The 26760-nt window shown below is 41.9% G+C and overlaps 1 protein-coding gene across 3 annotated transcripts in view; it reads left to right on the forward strand.

Moving 5' to 3' along the window:
- cux1b (cut-like homeobox 1b) overlaps positions 1 to 26097 on the forward strand; it is a 133689-nt gene extending 107592 nt beyond the window's left edge. For 2 of the 3 annotated variants that reach the window (XM_060874715.1, XM_060874707.1), the window contains exons 13-17: positions 1057 to 1216; positions 4654 to 4953; positions 6860 to 7048; positions 10429 to 10699; positions 11021 to 12145. In XM_060874715.1, the coding sequence (XP_060730698.1) occupies positions 1057 to 1216; positions 4654 to 4953; positions 6860 to 7048; positions 10429 to 10699; positions 11021 to 11459 (1359 nt within the window). In that variant the 3' untranslated portion in view covers positions 11460 to 12145. Of the gene's footprint in view, positions 1 to 1056; positions 1217 to 4653; positions 4954 to 6859; positions 7049 to 10428; positions 10700 to 11020; positions 12146 to 21367; positions 21505 to 21611; positions 21679 to 21756; positions 21870 to 22817; positions 22935 to 24043; positions 24128 to 24227; positions 24285 to 24431; positions 24513 to 24861; positions 24927 to 25309 lie in introns of those variants that run through there. The other variant, XM_060874723.1, reaches the window with a different exon arrangement.
- The last annotated feature ends 663 nt before the right edge of the window (positions 26098 to 26760 follow it).

The following is a 26760-nucleotide window of genomic DNA, read 5'->3' on the forward strand; positions in this document are numbered from 1 at the left end:
CACCGACTAACTCCCTTATTCTACTCACACATTGTCTGTAAAATCTGCTCCTCTCGAACAGCGGAATCCGATTGGCATTAAATTGAATCCGACCTGAGGTATTCAGAGCAAAATCTTAGTTTAATGTACTTAGATGTATTTAACCAAGAAATTGTTGCAGTCAGTTTTGCTGGGATGTTAGGGTATTATCTGGCCTTCCACAAATGAAAAGTACCTCAGACAACTTCTTTGTCTTGAATGTCATTTTTTGAAGAACCCTAAAACTTGTTGGTTCCTTTCACCATGCGTGGCTCGGTCATCCACAAAGACCGACACGAGTCAGTCGGCGCCGTTTCGTTCTCCTGTCCTCGTCCGTCAGGTTCAGCACCTCGGACTTCACACGTACGGCCATGTCGCAGTCCACTTTGAACTGGATTCAATTACGTCACCCTGCAAACCAAATTTCTTGCTTACAAGCTGCCTAACGCGATAACACATGAGTTTAGGTCAAATTCTGCCTTGTCCCCACAGAAGAAGTGATGCCTTTTCAACATCTACGTGCGAGAACTTCTCCGTATTTTAAAGTGGACAGGCTAATCTCGGTTGAAGCTTATACAGAGGTTACCGTCATCACGGGTCTCAGTTTTATCAAAACAAAAGTGTTCCAAGTCAGACGATACTTAGCAAACACAAGTTAACCTGTAAACATGGGTAAACTGATCTGATGGTGGATCATAGATGTAGGGTTTTATTTTTTTTTTTGCTTGTACCATCATGTTACTTCTGCTTTAGTGGCATATCAGGCTGAGCATTTCATACATATTTACTGTATACGTCTAATTCATTCTTAATACAAGGTGTTTATTAACACTTAAACCATGGCTAAGCTGGTACAGGGGGTTTAAGGGTTTCCATCTGGTGATCTGCATGTTACTAACTGTTCACTCCTGATTTAATCTGAACGCATGGTCACTGACTAGCCATTGCAAAGACGAGTACTTTTTTTTGTTGCTGTTGTAAATCAAAATTTCACGTTAATAGCGGTCTAACATCTGTTCTCATTTGTCTTTAACTCAGGTACTAGGACTGTCTCAGGGGAGCGTAAGTGACATGCTGTCTCGTCCCAAACCGTGGAGCAAGCTGACCCAGAAAGGTCGCGAACCTTTTATACGAATGCAGCTGTGGCTGAACGGCGATTTGGGACAGAACTCCGTGAATCAACCAGGACAGACACAAGGTGAGGTACACGCCAGCTTATAGCCGAGTTAGACTCAGTGTCTGTGGTTATTTGAATGTATGTAACATTTGAGTAACATGATGCAGAGCGTCAGAGATCCCGGGTCCATGGTTCAGACATGAGCTCATGTTACTGTCTGCTTAGACTTTCTCATATTGTCTCGGCATCTGTACGGATTTCCTGAAGTTTCTCCAGTTTCCTTCCACTTCCCAATAACTTACCTGCCAGTAGGTGGAATGACTAAGAAAAACTCCCTGTAGTATGAGCGAGTGTGCGCATGTTTGTGCCCTTTGATGGCCACATTCAGGGTGGATTCCCGCCTCATGTCTATTAACCAGATCCAGTGGTTAATGTCTGAGGTTAAAAGCTAGCTAGATCCATTTTACTGCACTGTTGCAGCTTACAGATTTGCTGAAAATATAAAAATTACATACCTCATCTTTAAAATGCAAGTCATATTGGGGGGAAAAAAACGTCAGCGGGGTTTGAAAACATAGACCGAAAACCCTACGATGCGTTAAAGTGTTGTTTTGTTTAGATATCGACTACCGCCGGGCCTGTATTAGCATCATCCGTCTTTCTCTCTCGCTAAAAACCCAATATACCGAAGGTCACGAGGTCACCGTCCGTCACATCACACTCCTGTCCCAGGGGAGTCTGCTTCACACTCGGTCTGGACACCCAAATTGGTTTTCTGTCACACTCACTCAGACACGTTTCTCCTTTTCACTCCTTGATCCTGGTGTTTAATAAATCTTTCTTATTTGTCACACTGTACTTCAGTCCTTATTACATACACTGTTTCCTCTGACACTTTACATGTGCACACGCAGCCCAAAGGACAGATTAATACACACTTTTCTTTATGCCGAGCAATCCCATCGCTATATTCAGTACACACACGAACACACGCTCCTATAACGGTGCCTAGGGGAATACAATGGTATATAATGTATAGAATCTTATATATAATATATACTGTAATATCATAGTGTGGTTTTCATATATAACTTTAATTGATTTGTTGTTGTGTTCCGTAATTATTACCTTTTTGATCGCAACCCTAGAGATATGCTGGAGAAATGGAAAGTAAAATGACCAGAATGACCCCAAAGAGGCTCTATAGCACCCCCCTAAAAAAAATACCCCGATGGTAACACTGATGCACAGTATTTACCAAATCCCCTGATCCTACCATTCTCCAGTCACTCATTTACATGCAAATGATCGCCCAATCACAGGCCACGCTGAATAGATTAGAAGCGAGAAGACTTGTGTCTTCATGTCCAGGCTCTTAGACGGGCTCAATTTCTCCAACCAGCACTTTACCTAATTGCTATCATAGAGAGTGTAGAAAGAGAAGAGAAGGAGATCTCCTTTAGTTTATTTTAATAGCTCTATCCTCCACATGTGTGGCAAATGGGGATTAACACTGCAAGTTTCCTTTTTTTTTTTTTTAACCCTTTTTTAATGTATCCAGTGGTGTCCATGTTGGAACCACTGAGCACAGAGTAAACAGATTTAGATCTAAGTTCTGAGTTAAGGAGAGTGCTTTATAAAAAGGTTCAGAACTAAAACTGGCCTCAGACTCCTGTAATACGTTAATATTTTATAGTAACCAGGTTTTTCTGTTCTTCCTCAGCACATGGAAATGCATCAGCTGTTCCCGGTATTGACTTTACAGACGTCCTTTAATGTGGGGCTCAGACAAGGCATCCAGAATAAAACACTTCATATATACGTCATACTTTTTTATCTGTTTTTTGTTACACTTAGTTTTGTGGAACGTTAAAGAGACAAGTTAATGAACTCCTGTGTTTTAATCACGTTAGTGCTCGCATGCGGTTTTAAGAGCTGAGGAATTAAAGCCGTGTTTATCCTGGAATTCTCAGCTCTCGAGTGTACCCGACTGGGAAAATAACCGTGGCGTGAAAAGGCAGTTGTTTTTGTATTGGAAACTCAAACATGCGTGCGCACACACACACACACACACACACACACAGACCCGGCAGCTGTGTGTTCATAGGTCAGTGGCACTATGTCAACGTGCCAGATTTTGCCCGAGCGCGCCCATCACTCGCGAGCTCAACCCCACCCAGCAGAGCCACATGTCAGCATCCAGCACGTTGTAGCAGCGTCTGATCAAAAGTGACTAGCCCTCGCTCCCTCTTTTTCTCTTTGACTCTCTCTGCGGCATGGCAAGAAGCTAATCGAGAGTGACAGCTTCCCGCGACTGCTCGCTTGTGGGCTGCTTACGGAACGGGACCGCCGAAAGGGACTGAGGAACGAGTGGGAGGGGAGGGAGGGGAGCTTTTTGGATTTTTGTTGCGTTTATGTCCTGTAGCGACTCTGCAGAGAATGTTGTGTTTTGTCATAGAGAGAAAGGAACAAGTAGAAATTGAAAACAGTTGTTTATTCCAAAAAGCAATAGAGAGAAATTAGTCGTGTCCAAGTGTCAGGAACGGATTTTGTTTTTTAACCAAACCAGACCGAGTGTGGTCACAGAGTTTGGCCTCAGATATAGACAGATGGGGTTCTGGCTTTTGTGTGTGTGTGTGTGTGTGTGTGTGTGTGTGTGTAGTCCAAGGCCAGCAGCTGTCCACAGAACACACAGACATCAAGTACACACTAATTGAAGACAGAGTGTTCCTCTGAGTATTTCTCTGAGTCGTCCTTCAGGACACGTCATGCCGTCAGTGCGGATAGTTCTGTCACATTCAACTAGGGATGAGGATCTTTACACAACTAACCGATTAAATAAACCTCAAGCGCTCTGTGTACATGAGGCAAGCGGTAAAAGTCTGTATAGGGACCTGCTCCGAGCTATCCAGATGCCATGAGCTTTCCAGACGTTTATTTGAAGAAGTCGTCTGTGATTATTATGTCTGGTTTACCGGAGATCAGAGATTTCTGTATACGGAACAAAAATTAATTGTGTAACATTTACAACGTGTACGTCTCTGTGCGAACGTATTGCTTTGACCTCTATTATAACTGCTATCCTGGGGAAGTAACAGCTTAGTTAAATACGGCAAAAACGTCACTCCCCTGTGGAGTCTTTAGCAGTTTAAACTCAGCTCATAATTAGTAAAATAGTTTGGAGCTTCCTGAAGTTAATAATAATAATAATTTTAAAAAAAGTACAATCAAATCCATTAAATTATCCAGTTGACCCATGAACCTGGAATGATTGCACTCATCTTATTCCCATATGTGTTTCAAAATCTCTGCAGCTGTAATTTGAGTGCATAGACAGGAAGTGTGATAACACGCAAGCCAAACAGACAGTAACCGACTTTAACGTGTTGAAGTGTGCCTTGTCTTTACTGTGACTTTTAATGTGTTGTAAATCATCTGCTGATTTCTAGCAGGAAGCGTTTATATGTGTCTGAAAGCTTGCAAACCCACTCTTACACCCTGCTCATTCTGTCTTTCAGAGGGCACCCCGAAAACCTCAGGCAGCTGCAGTCCGGCGCCCGAGTCGCCGCTCAGCTCGGCCGAAGAGTCCGTGAAGAGCGGCGGCGAACCGCACGGCACCACGCAGGCACCGATTACCGAGCCGTCCCCATCCGGAGAGCCAGCGGAGGGCATGCACTCTGGTACCCCACTGCCGCTGCCTTTGACCAACCTCACGCCCTCCGGCCTCAGCATACAAGAAATGGTGGCCATGTCGCCGGAGCTCGATACCTACGCCATCACTAAAAAGGTCAAGGAGGTGCTCACTGACAACAATCTCGGTGAGTAGGAAAACAGCCGGGTTCGATCATCTTGTTCATAAACACAGGGGCTAAAATGCTAAATACTAAAAATAAGCACACCCTGCTTAACTCTTGCACGTGTGATGCTTCTAGCAAAAAGATATCGACACTATTCAAATCCATGGAAGATTTGCATATATTTATACTAGCACATGCTGTTTTTGTAAAGATTTCAGGACAGGAAAACAAAAAAAAGAAGGTTTTGATGAAACTTTGAGATGAAATGATGATAAAGTAAACGTAAACATTCGAGAAAGACACGTATTTTGTTGTAAATGTGGACGGGTGTAAACTTACAGTTTTGCATAAATAACTACAGAGATTTGCATGTCATTTGTATTTGGACAAGCGTGCGTTCCGTGTGCAAGACCTGTAGCGACGTGATGCTACCGTGCGTCTGTTCAGTCAGTTGGCCCTCTGCGTTTGAGACGGAGTGTTCACCTTACTAGCGTCAGTGGACATTGAGATTCTAACCAGATAAATTCAGAGAGACATTTGCATATTCATTTGCACAAGGATGTGGGCGTGCGGCGTATCCTGACCTTTAATAGAGACGCTGTCATGTTTTCGGTCTTCTCTCGTATCACGCCAGCGGTGCAGAGTTACCGAGGGCAGTCTGGATGTCTGGAGCGCTCCTGTGTACCTGTCTACAAAAGGGACTTTTAAACAGATAATATTTCAGAGTATGTTTAAAAGCTATACCTCCCCTGCTTCAGAGATTAGATCTTACTTAATCTTTTTTTTTTTCTTGTAGTTGTTTAATACTTTCGAATCAGCAAGGAAGTAGAAAAGAAAGGGGATCAGACAGAACAGCAAACTAGATGGCAAGAGTACTGTAAATCTTACGATGCTACCACCACCGTGCATCACTCGGTACCTTTTTCTGTATGTTTGCGGAGTCTCCGTAATGACTTCACCGGCAATAGATAGGAATAATAAAAGGAAACAAAAAAAACGGAAAGAACAGAATGAAACGGTGGAAAAAAGGGGACGAACATCTGACAGTACAATAGAATAAATGCATCAGTTTATTCCAGTGAAAATCTTCAATATTAATATTTTGAAAAATTATGAAATTATGGAAAAAGTTTCAGGCTTCTGGGAAGTTCAATAGCTCTGATTTTTTTAAACGTATTACCAAATACAGACATGTCATGTGTTTCATTTCAAATGTTTCCACTTCTTGTTGCAGCCCAGAGGTTTACAGCTGGACACCGGCGGTGTTGCTTTATGCGACGTGTGCACAGCAGGGAAGTGATCTCAGCAGGGCCGATCGAGTTAAAGTGACTGAGTTCACTTTTCCACTCGCTGAATTAGGGATGAAGTTATGTCTGCAGGTCGACTGCATTAAGGACAGATGAGCAAAGCCAGGCGCGCCCGTGAAGACGAGTCTGTAATCAGTGCTGACCCTTAAGCACTAAAGAGAACTCCAAATTGTAGTTTTGTTCCCAGAAGCGTTAAAGTTTTCCATCTGCCAGGCCCCAGATAGGTGTTTTCATAACAACTTGGTTATGATGAAGAGTAAGAGGAAAGTGGAGTGCTCCTGTCGAGAGCACGGCTGGCCTACTTTTCTCGCTACAAGCGCCGTTCTGCCTCACATGACTCCTTTCTAATACGTCTGTAGCGTTTCTGGCTGAACCGGGGGAAAAAATTGTTTCTGGTTCGTTTTGAACAGCTCTCCGGATCAGGGATAAACGTCTGTTTAGATCCTACGCCTGTTATTATAATTTTAGGATTAAACCTAAGCTCAGTTCACATGATTATATTCATGATTTATATTCACAAGCACAGAAAAATATGCTGGCTGTCGATGATTTTAAAATAACTGAAGTAGCGATGTGCGAGTGCACTAATGCTGCTGTGTACGTGTGTGTATATGATGCAGGTCAGCGTTTGTTTGGCGAGACCATCCTGGGGCTGACTCAGGGCTCGGTGTCTGACCTGCTAGCTCGGCCCAAACCCTGGCACAAGCTGAGCCTCAAGGGCCGTGAGCCGTTCGTACGCATGCAGCTGTGGCTCAGCGACCCGCGCAACGTCGACAAGCTCATGGACATGAAGCGCATGGAGAAGAAAGGTACGGAAAGAGTGTCCTAAAGAGGGTGAATGTGTACGGGGTATATTTGTGTTTAGTTCTTTATTATGCATTCAGATAGAGTTATAGATTTCTTGCCTTGTAGCCTGAATACCAAATAAAATGCTGTATGTGAATACAGTTGACTCTGGGTTTGTAAGAAACCACACCAAAACAAACAGCATCGTGAAGACCAAGCTTTCAGAGTATCAATTATACAAGTGATGTTCATGTCAACACGTGAAATAAGAATGGCACAAAAGCAACTCTGCCTTTTCGAAATGTCGGTGTGGAAAAGAAGGGATTAGTCCAAGAAGCAAATCTGAACACGATGCTACCACCACCATGTTCTCAGAGTGAGTCGCAGCATAAACATTTTTTGCTCATGACTCATTTATTTTTTACTTTTTGCCAAAGTCCAAACAGGACTTCTGTAATAATACCTTGCTTTGTCGAGTGTCTGGGATTTTGCTGAAATACACAAACTCCAGTCTGAGAAAGCTATGGCTCTTACCAGCTCCTTCAGAATGAACCAAGGCATTTTGTTTGCTTCTCTGACTAAAGCCCTCCTTGTGCAGTCACTGGCATTTGATTCCCTCCGACATCTTTCAGTTCTTCTGATCAGCTTTTTTATTCCGTATAAAGTCTTAGATGTCATTCGTACACTGCTTTTTTTGGTTGGTCATTAGAGACGGGCTTGTGAAAACCAAACATCTACAAAAAAGACAAAAACTATTCCAAAATTTTCACTTGTGGGCATAAAGTGGATATATTCATGTACTGTATATTCTACACACATTCATGATACTTATTGAGCTGTATGTGATGTAAAATAAAAAAAGAAAAAACTTTAATTAATTTGTCTGTACACTTTATCTATAACGACGCGTGTAACTGTGCACCAAACGAACTCAGAACTAACTAGCGTTCAAACTCACGTTCAGATATTCTGAGTGCGATCAACTGGTTTCATCCAACTGCTGAAGCCATGGTTTGCTTTTAAAACCTGTCCATGATCTCGCTGTAGAAGGGTAATGATCTGCAGAGGGGTACAAAAGACAAAGCATTAGATGTACCCTGGAACACCATGAAGACCGTCAATAACAAGTGGAGAAAATGGGGCACCGCAGTGACATTACCAAGAACAGGAAGTCCCTCCAAAATTGACGAAAAAACAAGATGAAAACTCATCAGCGAACTCTTAAGAAGCTGCAGAATGTGATTTCTTGTATTCATCTGTGCTGTGGGGTACGATGGCTGGATGGCATATTGCCATAGTATACAATCAGGCTAAACCATGTTGTATAACGTTTTATATTCTATTGAAACTATGGTAGAAATTAAGGGCGTGGTTAGAGATATGTTTGGCGCAAAAACTAAAACAGCTCCTTACCTAAAGAGCCACAGTGAAGCATGGTGGTGGCAGCAACGTGCTCTGGAGCTGCTTCTCTTCAGCTGGGACTGGGGCTCTGTTTCACATACAGGTGTCTGTTAGACAGGTGAAGATAAAGACACATTTCACCCTCCAGCACGACAACGACCTAAAATGCATGTATGGGCATATATGTGTAAGATAGAGAGAGTGAGAGAGAGACAGAAAGAGTGAGAGAGAGAGACAGAAAGAGTGAGAGAGAGACAGAAAGAGAGAGAGAGAGAGAGACAGAAAGAGAGAGAGAGCGTGCAGTTGCTCTTTCAAAACATATATATTTCCTAACCCTTACAAAAGCATGTCTTTATTTTATAGTCATTTTCATAGGCACTCATCAGTTCCTCCTCAACTATTCTACTCGCTCTCTCTCTCGCTCTCTCACTCTCTCACTCCTCCTCAGGGAGTCATCCCCTCTGCGCTGTCAGCCCTCATCAGGCACCACCATGCCACTTTTTTCATTACATGTGACAGGCCATAGCCTCTCTTATTCTGAGTCCTGTGAGCTCATCATCATCCTCTCTCTCTCTCTCTCTCTCTCTTTCTATTTCTCTCTCTCTCTCTCTCTCTCTCTCTCTCTCTCTTTCTATTTCTCTCTCTCTCTATTTCTCTCTATCTCTCTCTCTCTCTCTCTGACTCTCTCTTACTCTCTCTTACTCTCCCTCTCCCTCTCCCTCTCTCTCTCTCAGCCTGAAGTAAAGCTAAGTGAACATTCTTGGAGTGATTAGGCCTGTTTAACGCTTCTTTCTGGCATCACTGCTCTCTTTCCTGGCATGGATGCTCGGCTCACACACACACACACACGCACACACACACGCTTCAGAACCCAGTGTATGTTTGTACATGCCCCTTCAGTGTCAGAGACGTGTTGAACTAGATGTCTCACTAAACTGCCCTGATATAAACAGCGATAGACCCGTGACCTCAGATACCATCCCAGAGATGAGCAAGAGCGAAAGAAGTTCACAGAGTGACCCCTGCTCAATAAACCAGCCCGATGGCATAGTGATGAGCAATCACGACCCCTCCAGCAGCTCCAGTTAGAGCTTCGCTTCAGGCTTGTGACCTCTACAAAGTTAAACTGAGAGAGTTTACAGAATACAGAGCCAGGCTTGAAGCAAAAGCCGTGCCTTTAACTCTATTGCTGATATTATTACTCTCTGTGTGTGTGTGCATACAACACTGAATTTATTTATGCCTAACATTATCCTCAACAAGCTGAATTCACTGTAATAACCCAGAGAATCGACCGCAGATGTTTACGTCATTAAAACATGATTTCATCGGGCTGTTAGTCTCCAGTTCTATTTTTTTATTATTTATTTATTTTATTGGCTGCACTTTGCCCATCAGCGTAGAGCTAGATTTATGAATTATGAATCTCAGTTGAGCAGTAAATTTTGAAAACGTTCCTCCAATATGGAAAGCATGTCGTCATAATCAAAATAAATGATGTGAGCTTTTATCCCTGTGGACTTTCTGAAGCACATTGCTTTATAGGTTCAGTGCAATGCTGACACCTGGTGGTGCTCTTTAATTTATAGACCGCACCTGAAACGCAGGCTTAAATCGTGCGTCTCGTTTGTCGGTCTGTAGATTCCTTCGTCTGCTCTAAATGGGTTGATTCACTGGTAATGTTGTTGTTGCTATGGCAGCAGGATAAACACAATTCCAGACTCTTGTCTCGGAGTGTTAATTTGCTCTTGATTTCTCAGGGAAATTAGTTTTCTTTTATCTTATTATATGTATTGTGACTCCACAAACACATTGGAAGGAGTCTCCGGTGTCGGGTAAACTGCACAGACGTGCCGTTATTAGAAAGTAAGCAACTTGTGGGTTGTAAGAGCTTCATGTCAGGCGTTTTATTACTTAGACAAATATCTATGCATGATTGTGTAAGCGACCCAACTTGGTACCTGACGGCCACCGCTCTGACCGACGCTCCCTGTTTTCACAGCATACATGAAGCGACGCCACAGCTCAGTTAGCGATACCCAGCCCGTGGAGACTGGCCTGATGGGGTCAGACTTCGGCCCAGGCACCAGCCCTCAGCACCACCCTCAGCAGCATCTGAAGAAGCCACGGGTGGTTCTGGCTCCTGAGGAAAAGGAGGCACTGAAGAGGGCCTACCAGCAGAAGCCCTACCCCTCTCCCAAAACCATTGAGGAACTGGCAACCCAGCTCAACCTCAAAACCAGCACCGTCATCAACTGGTTCCACAACTACAGGTACCTTCTGAAACACATGACCTTACTAACATTAGTCCATGTCTTAAGACGGAGTTTTGTTTCATCGGTCATGAATTTGTGTGTGAATTTTGCTCAATTTATATATGATCCTAAACAACAGTTACAAAAACTTAGGAAGCATAAAACAATAAAACATGAGGAAATCCTCTCATTCTCTCTCTCTCTCTCTCTCTCTCTCTCTCTCTCTCTCTTTATCTCTCTCATGCTCATTCTCTCCTCTCTCTCTCATTCTTTCTGTCTCTCACTGTCTCTCTCTCACTCTGTCTCTCTCTCTCTCTCTCTCTCTCTCCCTCTCTCTAGGTCTCGTATTCGCCGAGAGCTCTTTATTGAGGAGATTCAGGCAGCAGGATCAGGCTCGGCTTCAGCAGGTGAGGGCGGCTCCCCGTCAGTCCAGGCAGGAAAAGGAAGTGATGGTTGCGACGGCACGGATTCAGATGGCACAGCTGAAGGCAGACACGATGCCCCCGGCGAAGAAAAGCCCACCTCCGGTCCCGAGGACGTGCCCAAGGAGCCCACTCCGTCTAACTCGCCGACCCCGAGACCCCCCACTACCTCAGCCACCGAAGGACCTGGCACCAGCGGGCACCAGGGCGGCACCTCGGCCCTCGGCCTGTTCGGCTTCTCGCGTAACCCCAAGGACAACAGCCTGCGTAAAAAGAAAGCCGCCAACCTCAATAACATTATCCACCGGCTGGAGAAAGCCGCCAGCAAAGAGGAGCCGTCCGAATGGGAGTTCTGAGTCCTCGCTAGCGTCCACACCCACACACTCACCCTCCCCACTACCCCCAATCAGACCTAGGAGGAGACACTTTCCTCCCGAGGGCATAGCCAAAGTCAAGTGCGGCCATGAGACTTTTATTTTATAAAAAGGAGAAAGAAGTGAATAAGTGCAGTAGTGCGTGTAAGAAGAGGAAGCGGATCGTTCCGGATTCTTGTACCGAGATGAAGCACTTAGCCGTCCCGTTGGCCACGGCGCCCAAATAAACCACCCCAAACTCAGCATTAAGCTGCCTCGCTCTCTCATCTAGGGCTCTTTCCTTCAAAAGGCACACTTCAAGGAGAGGATCAGCACACTCACCTCAAAAGTGCGCACAGACTCCGAGCTCTGATTCTTCACACTGTTGATTTGAGTTACTGTTACACTTATTTTTTATTTTTTGTCTCTCGTTTTTTTTTTTTTTTTTTGTAATCGACGTGTGTGTGTGTAATATTTTTAACCTACTTCATAATGTCTGGCTGAAAAACAAGAGGAATGAGAACAAAAAAAAAAGACAAGACACAGTTACTGAAGGAAAGGTTTTGGAAGTTCATCCTCACATTTCCTGTCTCTCCCTCCACAAGCGCCATCTAATGGCTGAGGACCTTCTGCATTTCTTCACCTTTTTTTTTTTTTTCAACAGGAAGTCCTCTGATGAAGAACAAGGTCTTTTTATATATATATATATATATATATATATATATATATATATATATATATATATTATACACACACACGCATATAGCAATTTGGTTGCCACTAAGAGATTGCACAGTCTATTGACTCTAAAGGACAAAAAAGTGATACAAAAAATACACTTTTTGGAAGGGAGAATTAACTTAAGGAAAAAAAGTTTTAAAACTTTGGATAGAAAAAAAATCACGAATTCACAATTTTTTTGTACATCTAAAAAAGGTGCAAGGTTTAAAGAAGAAAAAAACAAATGAACGGACATATCGTGGTAGCTGACTGCCATTTCGTCACGTAGAGCTCTAACGGCGCGCATCGACTTCACGCTTCACGCCACGTTATAGCGTTTTAGATCACGTTCAAGACACGAAAAATGATCAACCGAAGCAGAGATTATAACAAATCGAGTCTAGACGATTAATAAGGCCCTGCTTGATTATAAAAAAATAAAAAAAAAACAAAAAACGTTGGCATCTGTTGCAGGATGGAGGACAAGAGGACTGTGGGGTTATAGTACTGTACTCATTAGTACTCATTAGACACAAGTGGTACTGTTAAGTCTTCGGTCAGGGTTTTAGTTTTTCCTCTGACGTCGCCACGAGATGCACAGTTCACTTTAAAACAAAAAACAAAACGCACTCCACGATTCGGCCGCGATCCAGGCGTGCGTGTGTGTGCGTGCGTGTGTGCGTGCGTGCGTGCGTGTGTGCGTGAGAATCCGAGGGATTTATTTTAAGGTGAACTCGACTCCTAATTTCGTTCCCTCCTCCTCCTTCCTCCTCCATTATCAAGTCTCTAAAAGTTACCTTGGTTAAAAAAAAGTTACCAGAAGTACTGTTACGTTTGTCAGCGTTTGAACCGAGCACACGCGAGCACCAAGTAACGTGATACCAAAGTGTTGCTTCATATTTCTTAACCAGATGCATTTCTTCCTCGCTTAAAAAAACTATATATAATAATTGTAATCGTGCTCCAACCAAATTTCTGTTAGGGAAAAACTCCTCATTGGTATCTGTGCAGCATATTGGCGTGTATTTTTTATTTTTTATTTTTGGTCTCTCTCTCTCTCTCTCTCTCTCTCTCTCTCTCTCTCTCTCTCTCTCTCTCTCTCTCTCTCTCTTTCTTTTTAAACTGGAGGTAGCCCATAAAGATGATGCGCCTTGCGTACAGACGCCGCCGTCCTCTCGAACCCTGAACAAGCTCTCAGTGCCTGTTATAATCCACTGCCTCCCTTCTGTACATGTGTACGTGTGTGTCAGCTTGTGTATGAGATCAGGTTGTACATATTACACACACATGTAGAGTGCACAACTGCCCCACTTCGTCCCTCTTTTCTCATAAGCTGTTATGTTATAACCAATCATTAGCATTAATAGGCTTCTAATGAAGTAGTGGATTTAATTCCTTTTGTTCGTTCGTTGTTGTTGTTTTTTTTTAAACGTTTTTATCGCCATATCCTTAAGCATCATATAGAGTTACGAGTTTATTCGGCTTATTTATAGGTGCTGTGTTTTTTGTTTTTATGAATATGTTCGTTTTTTATTGAGTATCGTTTTATAAGAGGGCGAGTCGTTTATTTTTGTTTGTTGTGTTTTTTTGTTTGTTTTATAATTTTTAGACTGATTTTAGACTGCCGGCAGTATTGGGTAATATTTACAAGATTTAGTTCTCGTTACGTTGTATATTAATGAATTTTCTGCAGATTATTTGAACTCGTTTAAATTACTTTTGAATTCTAACGATGTCACTTCAAAAACGATCACGGCGGCATTTAATGGCTGACTAAAATAGCTGTTCACTTTTTATCGTACGTTTGATTTATCGTTACTCTTTCTCACGTAGTACGAAGCATCGTGGCTCTTTCGTATCCTCCGATATACTGATCTCGTTTTGACGTGTCTGGGAATCCTGTTTCTTCATTTTTATTACTTTAGCGAGCGTGTTTCGTACCTCTCAGGCCCTGTGTACACTGGCGTTTCTATCTCTGCGCTTCAGAGAGTGTGGACTTCCCTAAATGTTGTGTTCGGGACACTGCAGATGATCGCCGTGCGTGAGCGTGTGTGGTGTGTGTGTGTGTGTGTGTGTGTTTGCGCGCTTGGATCTTCGTACGCTGGTTGTTTTGGTTGATGGCGTGTTTTTTTTCCCCACCCACACACTTCATTCTGTTAAAATTCTGCACTATTACAGCATTAAGGTTCGTCTATATTGTAGACGAGGTTTAAGGAGAACTTGGCGTTCGTGCTTTTTTTTGGACTCATCATCAGTACGATCGCCCTTAAAGCCGTTTCAGAAACTTTAAAAAAATAATTATAATCCGAAAACACGAGCTGATTCACCGTCAACGTGAGCTCAGGATTTATTTATCAACAGTAAGGTTTTATATCCTCGAATCTGTCCTCACTATAGCACAGTTAGAGCGATGAGTGAATTAAAGCCCCAGAGCAGGTGCTATAGTGGGTTTTATCACATGGAGAGATGTTTAGGACTCCCTCTAGTGGTCAATTACTTTAATTTAGCGATTTCTGTTTTAATAATAAACCCCGATATATAATTATTCCGTCTTCTTCCACGCAACATACAGTAGACTGTTAACAGTAGGCTTCGGTTGCTAAGCAACGTGATGGACGGAGCAGTAAGTTTGTGATGGGTGATTGGTTTATATATAATAAGGTTATTGTTCCGCACTCGCACGTGCGTATAACCAAAAACATTCGCATTCGGATATCGAATATAAAATCAAATCAAAGCAACATGGAAATGTTGAAAATGTATTTCTACACATAACATTTAAGGGCACTGACTTTTTTTTTTAATTGGCAATAAAATTAGTTAAATAAAAAAATATATTACGACAAAGTAAAATGTGGAATTTTAAACGTTTAATCAGGATTATTTTTATTTTTAATTTTTTTTTTTTTATTTCATCTAAAAGAGTAGAATTAAGAGTAGAATTCATTCAGACAGCTCTAATATCCGAGCTATTGAGCTCTTTCTCAGTCCCAATGTCTACCCCCAGTGCAGCGGCGTGAATACTGAGCACACAGCTATGGTCTAGGAATCGTTTGCACTTATTATCCATATCATTTCATCTCACTTCTTTTCAGCCGGATGATGTTTGGCCTTCTACTGCACTGCATCCCGCTTTCAAAGCACAAAGACCGAGGTCAGAAGTTGAGAAACGAAAAAAACGTCTGCGGAACCGGGGAAAGTTTCCGAGCCGTTACTGCCGTCGAGATTATTGCAAACTTCGCAAAAGCCCTTTACAGGTTCAATGAATCGTCTTGGCAAGCACTTAAAGCAGCACACTGCGATTTGCGTTTCGCAAATAAATAAATAAATAAAACTAAATCCCTTCTTTTTCTGCACCCAGTGCATCTTTATTTTAATCTCATACTCATTTAAACCTGGTAATGCAATTACCGTCATATCGGAACTATAAATCTAAAAGGTTTTAAACCCAAATCCACACAAATTTCTCATTGCCTTTCGAGTTCCAAAGTTAAAGCACTCGCATATTTTACACCTTAATATGCCCTGATGTTAGATTTGTAGCTAAAGCACTTCCAGATTGCACAGTAAAACCCTGTGGCTGATCACTGACAAAGCACAATCGTACACCGCTTCAGGATTGGATCGGCGGGGACAAAAACGAAGGCCTCGTTTTTCATTTTTAATTCTTTTTTTTTTTTTACGTTGTTGCTTAGACACGTCGAGTCTGAGATTCTCCCCTCACGTGTCGAGTGCCTTCTCACCTCGTGAGATCGTCGTTTACGAGGATCGCTCCAAAGTTTCCGTATTACTACAAAACACTAAGACAACCGTTCGGGTTTTTAGAACTGTTTATAGAATAAAAGACGCCGTGTCGTTAATCCAGATCAAATTACATTAAAAAAAAAAAAAAAGTCTGAACACTAAACTTCGGCTGTCTCTCCAGAACTCAAGCTCAGTACTCATCCCTGCTCTTTTTCTTTTTTTTTTTCTCCCCAATCGTTTTTTTTTTTAAACGAAAAAATAAAACCCGCCCGTCCTCAAACGCACGAATGCCAAGTTCTTCTCCCGTCTTTAACATTTCATCGGACTCGTCAGAAAGCTTTCAGCAGCCCCACACATTTTTACTTCCTTTAGGGCTTCACACGTCTGATTAAATCCTCCAGGTTTTGCAGATTTACTGAATTATGTATGGTTTAATTTAACATGGATGGATCTCCTTTCTCTTGGTGCTCGAGGCTGATTTATTTATTTTTATTTCTTTTTCCCTCCTTTTGTTTGTTCGTTCGTTCACCAGTGCGTGTGGCTGTTTTGTACTGACTGGTCAGTGGAAGATATTTAGTTTTGTCTTATGTGAAGTTATTCATACACTGATGAGAACACTGAGTTACGTGACTTGAATGGATCCGTGTTGAAGTTTTTGTTGTTGTTTTGTTTTTAACGTGTCGTCCTGCTCTTTTTGTTCTTTTACGTATCTGTTACATGATCCGATGAAGAATTCAGACCCATGATTTCATCTGCTGTTTGGTAATTGTCCGGGGAAACAAATTTTTAAAAAAAAAAAAAAGAGAGAGAGAGCGAGAGAGAATCCTTTACAGCAGCTCTTTTTAAAGAAACCAAATACTGTACTAAAACGGGTTATTGTGTGCATGCGAGTGCATCTATCAGGTCAACAACGTTTGTTTTGTTTTTTGTTTTGCATCGGTTCCTTAATCACGTATCGCCTAATCCCCCTTCCATCTGTTTTATTCCCCCCTTAACTTGAGCTCAGGCGAAAAGAAAAACAAAAACATACACTTTAATTCGTTTGTTTCATTCCACTTCAAATCAACTGAATTTCAACACCATCGCTTTAAGACCTCAAAAGATTTAACGACGAAGCTCCGTATCGAAGAACCCAATCCTTTCGCTCACGACCCGACTGCTGTTAGTTTCCGTTCGTTTCGTTCTTTACGTAAAGCACTGATCCGTTCCTGAGAAGGTTCTAGATAATCCAGGGAAGTTCTTGGATTGTGTAAAAGAAAGAAAGCCTGGTTCAGATGCTTGTAAATTCACACCACTGCTCAAGAAAGAAAAAGAAACAAGTCTGACTCGGTGGTGGACTGAGAACCTGGACACAGAGGCAGATGAGTGACTTCATTAGGGTGTCGTTTTTGTTAAAAGACATTTATTTTGTTTTAGGTGCTCGAAGACAGGCGTGTAATCACAAAACGTTATAGATATATACACTCATATAGGGATGCATCGATACTGTTATAGAACAGTAGACTGTTAATACTGATACTTAGTGTTAAGCAATCGAGGTCACGTGACATTTTATTTAACTCACTTTATAATGATGGAGATCGTCATGCTGCATTCACACACACAGGCAGAAAGCGACCGGAGTTCATTCGTTTTCAGTGAGAGCTGATTTCAGTGACTGATTGTAGGTGTGTTGATCAGAGCGACTAAGTTGAGAAACTTTATGCAAACACGGAGCGACAGTTGATTTTATCAGCAACCCGCCGATAAACGTTATTATAATGGCAACGCATGCCGGCCACGTCACAGTACCGCGACTGGAGACTCGGGCGTGTGAAGGCTGCATCATTGTTGGTAAAATCTGAAAGAAGGTGCAGAGCTCAGTGTTCAGAGCTGTGTTCAGTGCTCGCTGAATTGAACTGTTCTGTGCACACAGGCATTTTTAACCATCAGCGATTCTGCTCAGCCACTCACACGCTCTGTATCAAAGATGTTTTAGCAGATTATCGGTATCGTATGTAGACGCTGGAACAGCTAACGTACATGATGATGATTCTGCAAGTTTGTTTTTGATCATTTTAATAAAAAAAATCTATTCGCAAGTTCTCTCAGGCCACAATCTTCAGCTTTGAGTACAATTAATTAGCCACAGTTTCAGAGGATATCAGTCTCTGTACCGATGCATCCCTATTTCTAACAGGTAGAATATGTGCAAATTTTCTTAAGAAATCAGGAACCTAAATGCAAACGCTGTCCATAAATGGAGAAGAACGGACATCACTCGCACTCTGTCGTTACACGCCGACTCGACCCTGACTTTATTTCAGAGCATCCGGTCCGCCTTCCGTCGTCTTCATTGCGTTGGCCTCAACAGAGAATTGTGACTTTCTTATGAGCGGATTTTGTGAATTCCAGATTGAACTGTTATTTTTGTACGGAAGTAAATCAGATATTCTATACACCACCATGCAAAACGTTGTACAGGTTTTACCGAGACATATCGTACTGTGTCGAGCTGTTACTCTTCGGTGTCGTATCATGCGTGTTTTGATGGTAGCGGACGTGCACAGGACGACACCGGCCTCTTTATCAGGACTAACGAGCCTCCGTTGTCCTGTAGCGGATATGAAGTGGATTCTTCTGAGCTGAGCGGAATCACTGGGACACCGACACGCCGAGTCGTGTAGCTGGTTTTATGTTTATGGATTTGTAAGTTTGTTTCCTATGACGTTTATTTTAAAGCATTATAAAGCGTGACTGCGTAGAAGCGAACGGCTCACGTTTTTTTTATTTTTATTTTATTGAAAGCTTTTGGACTAACGTGTCGATTTAAGTGTCATGAATCTGTCCATCGTCTCAAATCTCGAACGTCTAGAGGGCGAGCAAGTTTTTGGTGATTAAATAAATAAATAATAAGAAGAAGAAGAAAAAATCCCAGTTTGTTTGCTATAGCCGGCTCGGATCATGGGGTTGATGGGAATCGTAGTCTTTGCTGCTAACAGGAGTCATATTTTTTTCCCACGTCGATTTGACGATTCGTTTAAATCATCGGTCGTAATCTTAATCCGGGTTACAAAAGCATTTTGTAAGAAGTTGTTTCAGAGATTACACTTAGTCATTTGTATTTAAAAAAAAAATCAATAAAAAAAATCAACAAAAAAACTCTACTTATCGGCCGTTTTGTGGCTCTTCACACTCTTTGATCACTTTACTACTTCAAGCCACCCTGCCAGATTTCTAGTCTTTTTTTCTAAAGGACAGTTTTCCAGCTTGAAGCTTTGGAAAGCCGGGACACTACTTTAATATCTGGGGTGGGATTATATCAGGACTGACACATAAACCAACAAAAACAAACAAAAAAAAGAGGGGGGCGGGGATTTGGGGCCACACCCACACCCTGCCTTAAAAGTGCCAGAGGCCTCAAAGCTCCCTCGTGTACATGGTGTATTACATACAGGGGGGAAATAAGTTGTATTTTGTCCACTAGCGTTTGATAAGCACTCACTACGAACGGGTTTAAGATGTAAACACACAGTCCAAATAATAAACAACGAAAATAACGATAAAAAAAAAACAAAAAATAAAAAACGAAGAACACGATTACTTTCTATGTATAGTATGTGTAAGAAGATGTACAAACTTTATCAGATGATATTTCGAGAAGACTTTCGAGAGAAACGCTCCGAAGGCCAGATGACTTTGTGTGTGTGTGTGTGTGTGTGTGTGGGGGGGGGACGAATACGGATCATGCCAAATACTAAGATTATGTCAGACGTTCCCTGAGACTCTGTTGAGGTGTGTGTGTCTTGACGTGGTTTTGTATGGAGTGTGTGTATATACTTTTTTGTGTTTATTGGAATTTTGCGCTCTCTCTCTCTCTCTCTCTCTCTCTCTCTCTCTCTCTCTCTCTCTCTCTCTCTCTCTCTCTCGTTCTCTGGTTAGTGCTTATCTTGACTAAACACCAGTCATTCTGAGGTTTGTATTTAGGAGAGTGTGACCGCAGATGAGATTTGTCTGGCTCCAGTTTGGGTGCACACACACACGCCCCAGACTCATAAGTCAGTACTAAGGTTTAGGGTGTGTGTGTGTGTGTGTGTGTGTGTGTGTGTGTGTGTTCAACATGCTCACTGACTTTCAGTTTCTCTCTGTTTTGTTTTTTTGTTTGTTTTTTCAATGCAAGTGATTGATGTTTGAGTGTTTTTTCCTTCCTCACACTTTTCCACTAGATATGGTGCCATACACCTGAATAGAGCGATTCTGCAAAGCAATCCCATCATGCCTCTGAACGTAGACCCACTGAATCACCATCCTTGAAGTTATTGTGAGATTTAAAAAGACTAAGCGATCTTCCCGAACTCCACCTTGTGTGTGTGTTTCAGTGTGACCTCGTCACTTCAGTCTGCATGAGCATTTTATACTTGTACTGCCTTTCTCTCCCTCTCTTTCTCTCTCTCTCTCTCTCCCCCCCTCTCTCTCTCTCTATCTGCACCTCCCAGCCTCACGGTAGGTTCGGGGTTTAATTTCACGTTTGTTTTCCTCTGATCTTTGTGTTAGTTTTTGTTTTGTTTTGTTTTTTTTCTTTCCGGTATATATATATTTTTTTTGTGTCATGTAGTCTGTTCTCAGCACTGTAAGACAGTCCCTTATACAATATGGAGAAGCAATATCACTGTAAGAAATCTTCACAATGTATTATTATTATTGTTACTATGATTATGATTATTCACTAGCACCCTAGGTGTGATAATTGAAGTAAATATCTTTTATACAAACACAGATGGCTTGAGTTCCGTCCCTTTATTTATCCTCGTCTCCGATGCACACATTTTTAAGTACGAGGACGCAAACGTTCACCAAATTTGGTGACTCGCAGCGAGAGAAATTCAGGATTTAGCTGGAATAAATATGCAAGTTTTATAGCAGTTTGTATTTTTTAAAGCATCTGTTCATCTTTCTGCGGCAGAAATAACACCGGGGTTTGTTTTTTCCTTCGAAGTGGGAAATCCTGAAACTCAGGGATGAGTCTGTTACAGTATAACGGTGTCGTCACGGTAACGAGACGCCGTGTCCGGCACCTTCTGCTTTACACTTAACACACCACACTGTGGGGTTTATTTTCTGTGCTGATTAGAGTCTGAGAGCGAACTCGTAGCTTTCCCTGTGATTAAACCGTGCTAATGACACAAGAAATCCGTAACATGGAGTTAATAAGGTTTGGTGTCTCCTCGGGTAATATCGGCACAGCCGAACCTGTTCCATCTCTTTTCCCACGTGTGTTATCGATCGTTAAGAATACATCCTCACTACAGGTAAGTTCATCTGTTCTCGGATACCAGAAAATGGTTTGAGTAAAAAGTAACAATAAGTGAATAGAATTTTAAGTCTCTTGACAGTTGAATTCAGTTCTTTGATGATGTGATGTTTGTGACACAATTTAATGTGTGTGTGTGTGTGTGTGTGTGAGACAGGACGCTACGCTGCGCTTCAGGTGGAGTTTTCAGCTGCCGTAAAGACCAGTGCCGAGCAGAAGGAGCTTATCTTCAAACTGGAGCATGACCTGAGTACCATCCAGGCCATGTCCTCCCTGTCACGCCCCGAAGCTGAGGTACACCACACACAGTAGAGACGCCAGCACACAATGGGAGATCGCAATGACATGAAACTCGACGTTCACACGACTTAGTGCTAAAGCTTGAGATTTGTGTCCTCTAGGGGGCGGACCTGAGCGCCATGGACCGAATCCCTGAGCCTATTAAAGAGGCTACGGCTCTGTTTACAGGTAATGCACACAAACTACATATTGTGTACCACATGAAGCTGGGACAGTCTATGTAAATTTGTGTGTGTGTGTGCGCAGGATTAGGTGTCTCCTCTCAGACTGAGCTTCCTCATGGTCAGATGGACTCTCTGCTGTCCATCATCTCCAGCCAAAGAGAGAGATTCCGAGCTCGCAACCAGGAACTGGAGACTGTAAGTGTCCTTACACTCGTGCCCTTTTTCCCTCAAGTTCACTCACGCCCTTGTTCACTCGCGCCCTTGTTCCCTCAAGTTCACTCATGCCCTTGTTCCCTCAAGTTCACTCACACCCTTGTTCCCTCAAGTTCACTCACGCCCTTGTTCACTCGCGCCCTTGTTCCCTAAGTTCACTCACGCCCTTGTTCACTCGCGCCCTTGTTCCCTAAGTTCACTCACGCCCTTGTTCCCTAAGTTCACTCGCGCCCTTGTTCCCTAAGTTCACTCGCGCCCTTGTTCCCTAAGTTCACTCACGCCCTTGTTCCCTAAGTTCACTCGCGCCCTTGTTCCCTAAGTTCACTCGCGCCCTTGTTCCCTAAGTTCACTCGCGCCCTTGTTCCTTAAGTTCACTCGCGCCCTTGTTCCCTAAGTTCACTCGCGCCCTTGTTCCCTAAGTTCACTCGCGCCCTTGTTCCCTAAGTTCACTCGCGCCCTTGTTCCCTAAGTTCACTCGCGCCCTTGTTCCCTAAGTTCACTCGCGCCCTTGTTCCCTAAGTTCACTCGCGCCCTTGTTCCCTAAGTTCACTCGCGCCCTTGTTCCCTAAGTTCACTCGCGCCCTTGTTCCCTAAGTTCACGCGCGCCCTTGTCCACTCGCGCCCTTGTTCCCTTTATTCCCTTGTACCTATAATCCACTCACTACCTTATTCTTCAAGTAATCTACAATTGAATAAAATTCATAATAAAATACAATATAGAGAATAATTAATCACTCTTTAAGCACAAAAAAACCTTTCTCCTCTTTTCACTCTCTTTTTTATTTCTTTTTTTTTTCCCATCTGTTCACTGGTCATGATCGTTGTTTTTTTCATTCATTTCTTTTTTGTGTCTGTGTATATATTTATCTCTTGTTTATTTTCTTTGCTCTCTCTCTCTCTCATCTCATGCCATTTCTCTCTGCCTCTCAGGAGAATCGTTCTCTGCAGCAGACTCTGCAGGTTCTGCAGTCAGAGCTGGACAGTCTACGTGCTGACAACATCAAGCTGTATGAGAAGATCAAGTTCCTGCAGAGTTACCCAACCAGAGTGAGTCCTCAGACCTGCAGCTCTGACATCCACAGTTTCTTACAGTGGGTCAGATGTATGATTCGCACAGAGAGATGTGATTCACACAGAGGGATATGATTCGTACAGAGGGATATGATTCGCACAGAGAGATGTGATTCACACAGAGAGATGTGATTCACACAGAGGGATATGATTCGTACAGAGGGATATGATTCGCACAGAGAGATGTGATTCACACAGAGGGATATGATTCGTACAGAGGGATATGATTCGCACAGAGAGATGTGATTCACACAGAGAGATGTGATTCGTACAGAGAGATGTGATTCACACAGAGAGATATGATTCGCACAGAGAGATGTGATTCGTACAGAGAGATGTGATTCACACAGAGAGATGTGATTCGCACAGAGAGATGTGATTCACACAGAGAGATGTGATTCACACAGAGAGATGTGATTCGCACAGAGAGATGTGATTCGTACAGAGAGATGTGATTCGCACAGAGAGATGTGATTCGCACAGAGAGATGTGATTCACACAGAGAGATGTGATTCACACAGAGAGATGTGATTCACACAGAGAGATATGATTCGCACAGAGAGATGTGATTCGCACAGAGAGATGTGATTCACACAGAGAGATGTGATTCACACAGAGAGATGTGATTCACACAGAGAGATGTGATTCACACAGAGAGATGTGATTCACACAGAGAGATGTGATTCACACAGAGAGATGTGATTCACACAGAGAGATGTGATTCACACAGAGAGATGTGATTCACACAGAGAGATGTGATTCACACAGAGAGATGTGATTCACACAGAGAGATGTGATTCGTACAGAGAGATGTGATTCACACAGAGAGATGTGATTCACACAGAGAGATATGATTCACACAGAGAGATGTGATTCACACTACACAATTATGACCATTTGTGAACTGATGTATGAAGAGGAAAAATAGCACCATGAGCGTGTAACGATTCCCTATTTAAAAAAAAAAAGCCTTTGTTAATAGTTTAATGTGCTACAGAGGACAAATGTGCTCTATATATAAAATCTACATCACACTGTTATTACAGGCTAAGTTCACTGACGCTGATGTGTGTGTGTGTGTTTAGAGTGGAGGCAGTGATGACACTGTGATGCGCTACTCTTCACAGTACGAGGAGAGGCTTGACCCCTTTGCCTCCTTCAGCAAGAAGGTGAGACGAAACTCACGCCGATCACTGACGTGTTTAACTGACATCACTACAGAGTAAAGCTTTACGTGAGATCTCACCATCTTAAATTTTCTGTTTTCAGGAGCGCCAGAGACGATATCTAAGTCTCAGCCCATGGGACAAGGCTACCCTTAGCTTGGTGTGTTCCTCTCTCACACACACACACACACACATTCATTTGTACACATAAACATTTTCCCTTCTTTTTCAGGAACAATTCCAAGCACTTTAACCGTACATTTCCATACAAACATAAACACTTACAGATTCGGTGTCTGTATTTCAGGGTCGTGTCATCCTGTCCAACAAAATGGCCAGAACTATCGCTTTCTTCTACACCCTCTTCCTCCACTGCCTGGTGTTTCTGGTAATGAGCAATGCGTCTGTTATTTTTATCCACTTTTTAACTGTACGTACAATAGAGACACTGTTCCCTCGCTTAACGATTAGCAGCATTACGTCTGATGATAATAAATCTGCAGTAAATAAATATAAACATGAGCTGATTAAGGATCGGGATAAAGATGTTTTTTTGTCAGACAACGAACTATAAGCGTACTAGCGAACGTTAGCTAGAAACGCAGCTACATTTGCTAGCTGGCAATACTGTGTACCTGAAATGGAGCGTTGGCTTTTGTTTGGTTTTTTTTTCTGTATAAGAAGTAATTGCTTGATATAGTTGTAATATATGATCTTGTAATATTAATGTGTTTCAGGTTCTTTATAAAACAGCCTGGAGTGAGAGCATTGGCCGTGACTGTGCTGCATACTGTGCTAAGAAGTGAGTGCTTTCTTTCTCTCTCTCTGTCTCTCTCTCTCTGTCTCTCTCTCTCTCTCTCTCTCTCTCTCTCACCTTCTCTTCAGCACTGCCACAGGAGTTGCATTCGGAGTGCTGAACTGATTCCATTTTGGATTTGAAGATAAATGTCTGAAATAGTTTAAGTAACAAGAAGAACTAGACTCCTTGGCAATGGTGGAATCCATGTTGCATAAAAAAAAGAACTTTGTTGACACAAAATACATAACACGAGAAACACATTTGCATTAAACAAAAATAGGGGAAATTTCTGCCAGGCTGCCTGACATTTCCGTTACACACTTATTAGTGTTTCATCATCGTGATCTCTGATATAAACTCTTTCTCTCTTTCCGTCCACCTTTCAGGTACTCGGACCATCTGCACCGTTTCCATGAGAACGGCGAAAACGATGATATGTGGCAGTAAACAAAAGAAGTGTGACATTGAAAGCTGACGGTCTTCATGGTTTCTTTACTCTTTCACTTTAATATATTACTGTAACTTCGACTTAGTACCTTATATCCTAAATCAATGCTATTCACACACACGCTTTAATTATTCAAATCAGATTGTAGAGCCTGATTACAGCCGCTAGAGGGCACACTATTCTATTCGTCATTATAGAGTATAAATCAGTATAAAGGAGCATTTGTGAGCATGCAGCTGATTCATAAATCTAATCAAAGAAAACATCAATCATTCTGCTTTCATTTTAGGGACGTTTATTTCTGAATTATTCTTCATTCTTTCTTCTTTGATTTCTTTAGAAAATGTACTATTAATGATTAGTTGGTGATTTCAATATTATACACTTTCGTTTTTCCCACATTATTCCTTTAAACCCTGAATTATTTCAGTGATTTTCAGGGTCTGGGCTTAAGTAGTAATGTAGAAATGAATAAATATGATTAGAATTGTGGAAAGTTAAACATGGGATTAAGGGTCTGTCTGTAAACTGGACAAACTGAACTTTGGTTATTTGAGCAGTAAGATTAGAGATCGAAGATAGCTGAAGATCTCTCTCGTGTTTTGTTCCACACATTACATCAAGTTATGATCTAAACTGTGTAACCAAATGTGAGCGTCCTCCATTTCCTCTATTCTGTTTTGCTTTTTCTCTTATTAACGTAATAAAATACTTCCAAGCATCTAAGATGGGTCGATCGTGGTTATATATTTATTCATTTATTATTATTATTTATTAAGCTTTGCTGGTTAGTGTATTAGGTGTAAGTAGATAATTTATTTCTATAAGTTCTATAGCCTTCATCTCTTTATCTTAAATTGATATTAAAGCAGCAGTTTGTTATTTTTTTTTTTCTTTCTCACAAGCCTGTTGAAAAGCAAATGCCTCGATCGGTTATTAGTCGTTTTAGATAAAAGTGTCTCCTAAAATGAGAGACAGAGAGAGAGAGTAAAATGTGAAATGAGTTGGCTTTAAAGGGGAAGGGATCTTTTAAAGGAATCATTTATAAGACAGAGTTTTTAATTTTTAAGGTATCCAGTTTTTAAAGTGTCATTCATTCATTCATCACAATGTATATGTATATAACCCATCACTGATTATTGTCCTATACTTAAAAGTTCATGATTAATATTAGACTTCTATTTAAATGTGTTTGTATTCATCCCTAATGAACAAGCCTGAGGTGACTGAGGTGAGGAAAAACTCCCTTAGATGGAAGAGGAAGAAACCTGGAGAGGAACCAGATTATAATTATTTATAATCTGGGTTATAATTATAAACTTTTATAAACTGATTAATAAATGATTATAAACTGTTATAAACACCAGAAAGTGTTATTATGAATAATGT

The sequence above is a fragment of the Tachysurus vachellii genome, chromosome 1, assembly GCF_030014155.1.
Source record: "Tachysurus vachellii isolate PV-2020 chromosome 1, HZAU_Pvac_v1, whole genome shotgun sequence".
Classification (NCBI taxonomy): Eukaryota; Metazoa; Chordata; class Actinopteri; order Siluriformes; family Bagridae; genus Tachysurus; species Tachysurus vachellii.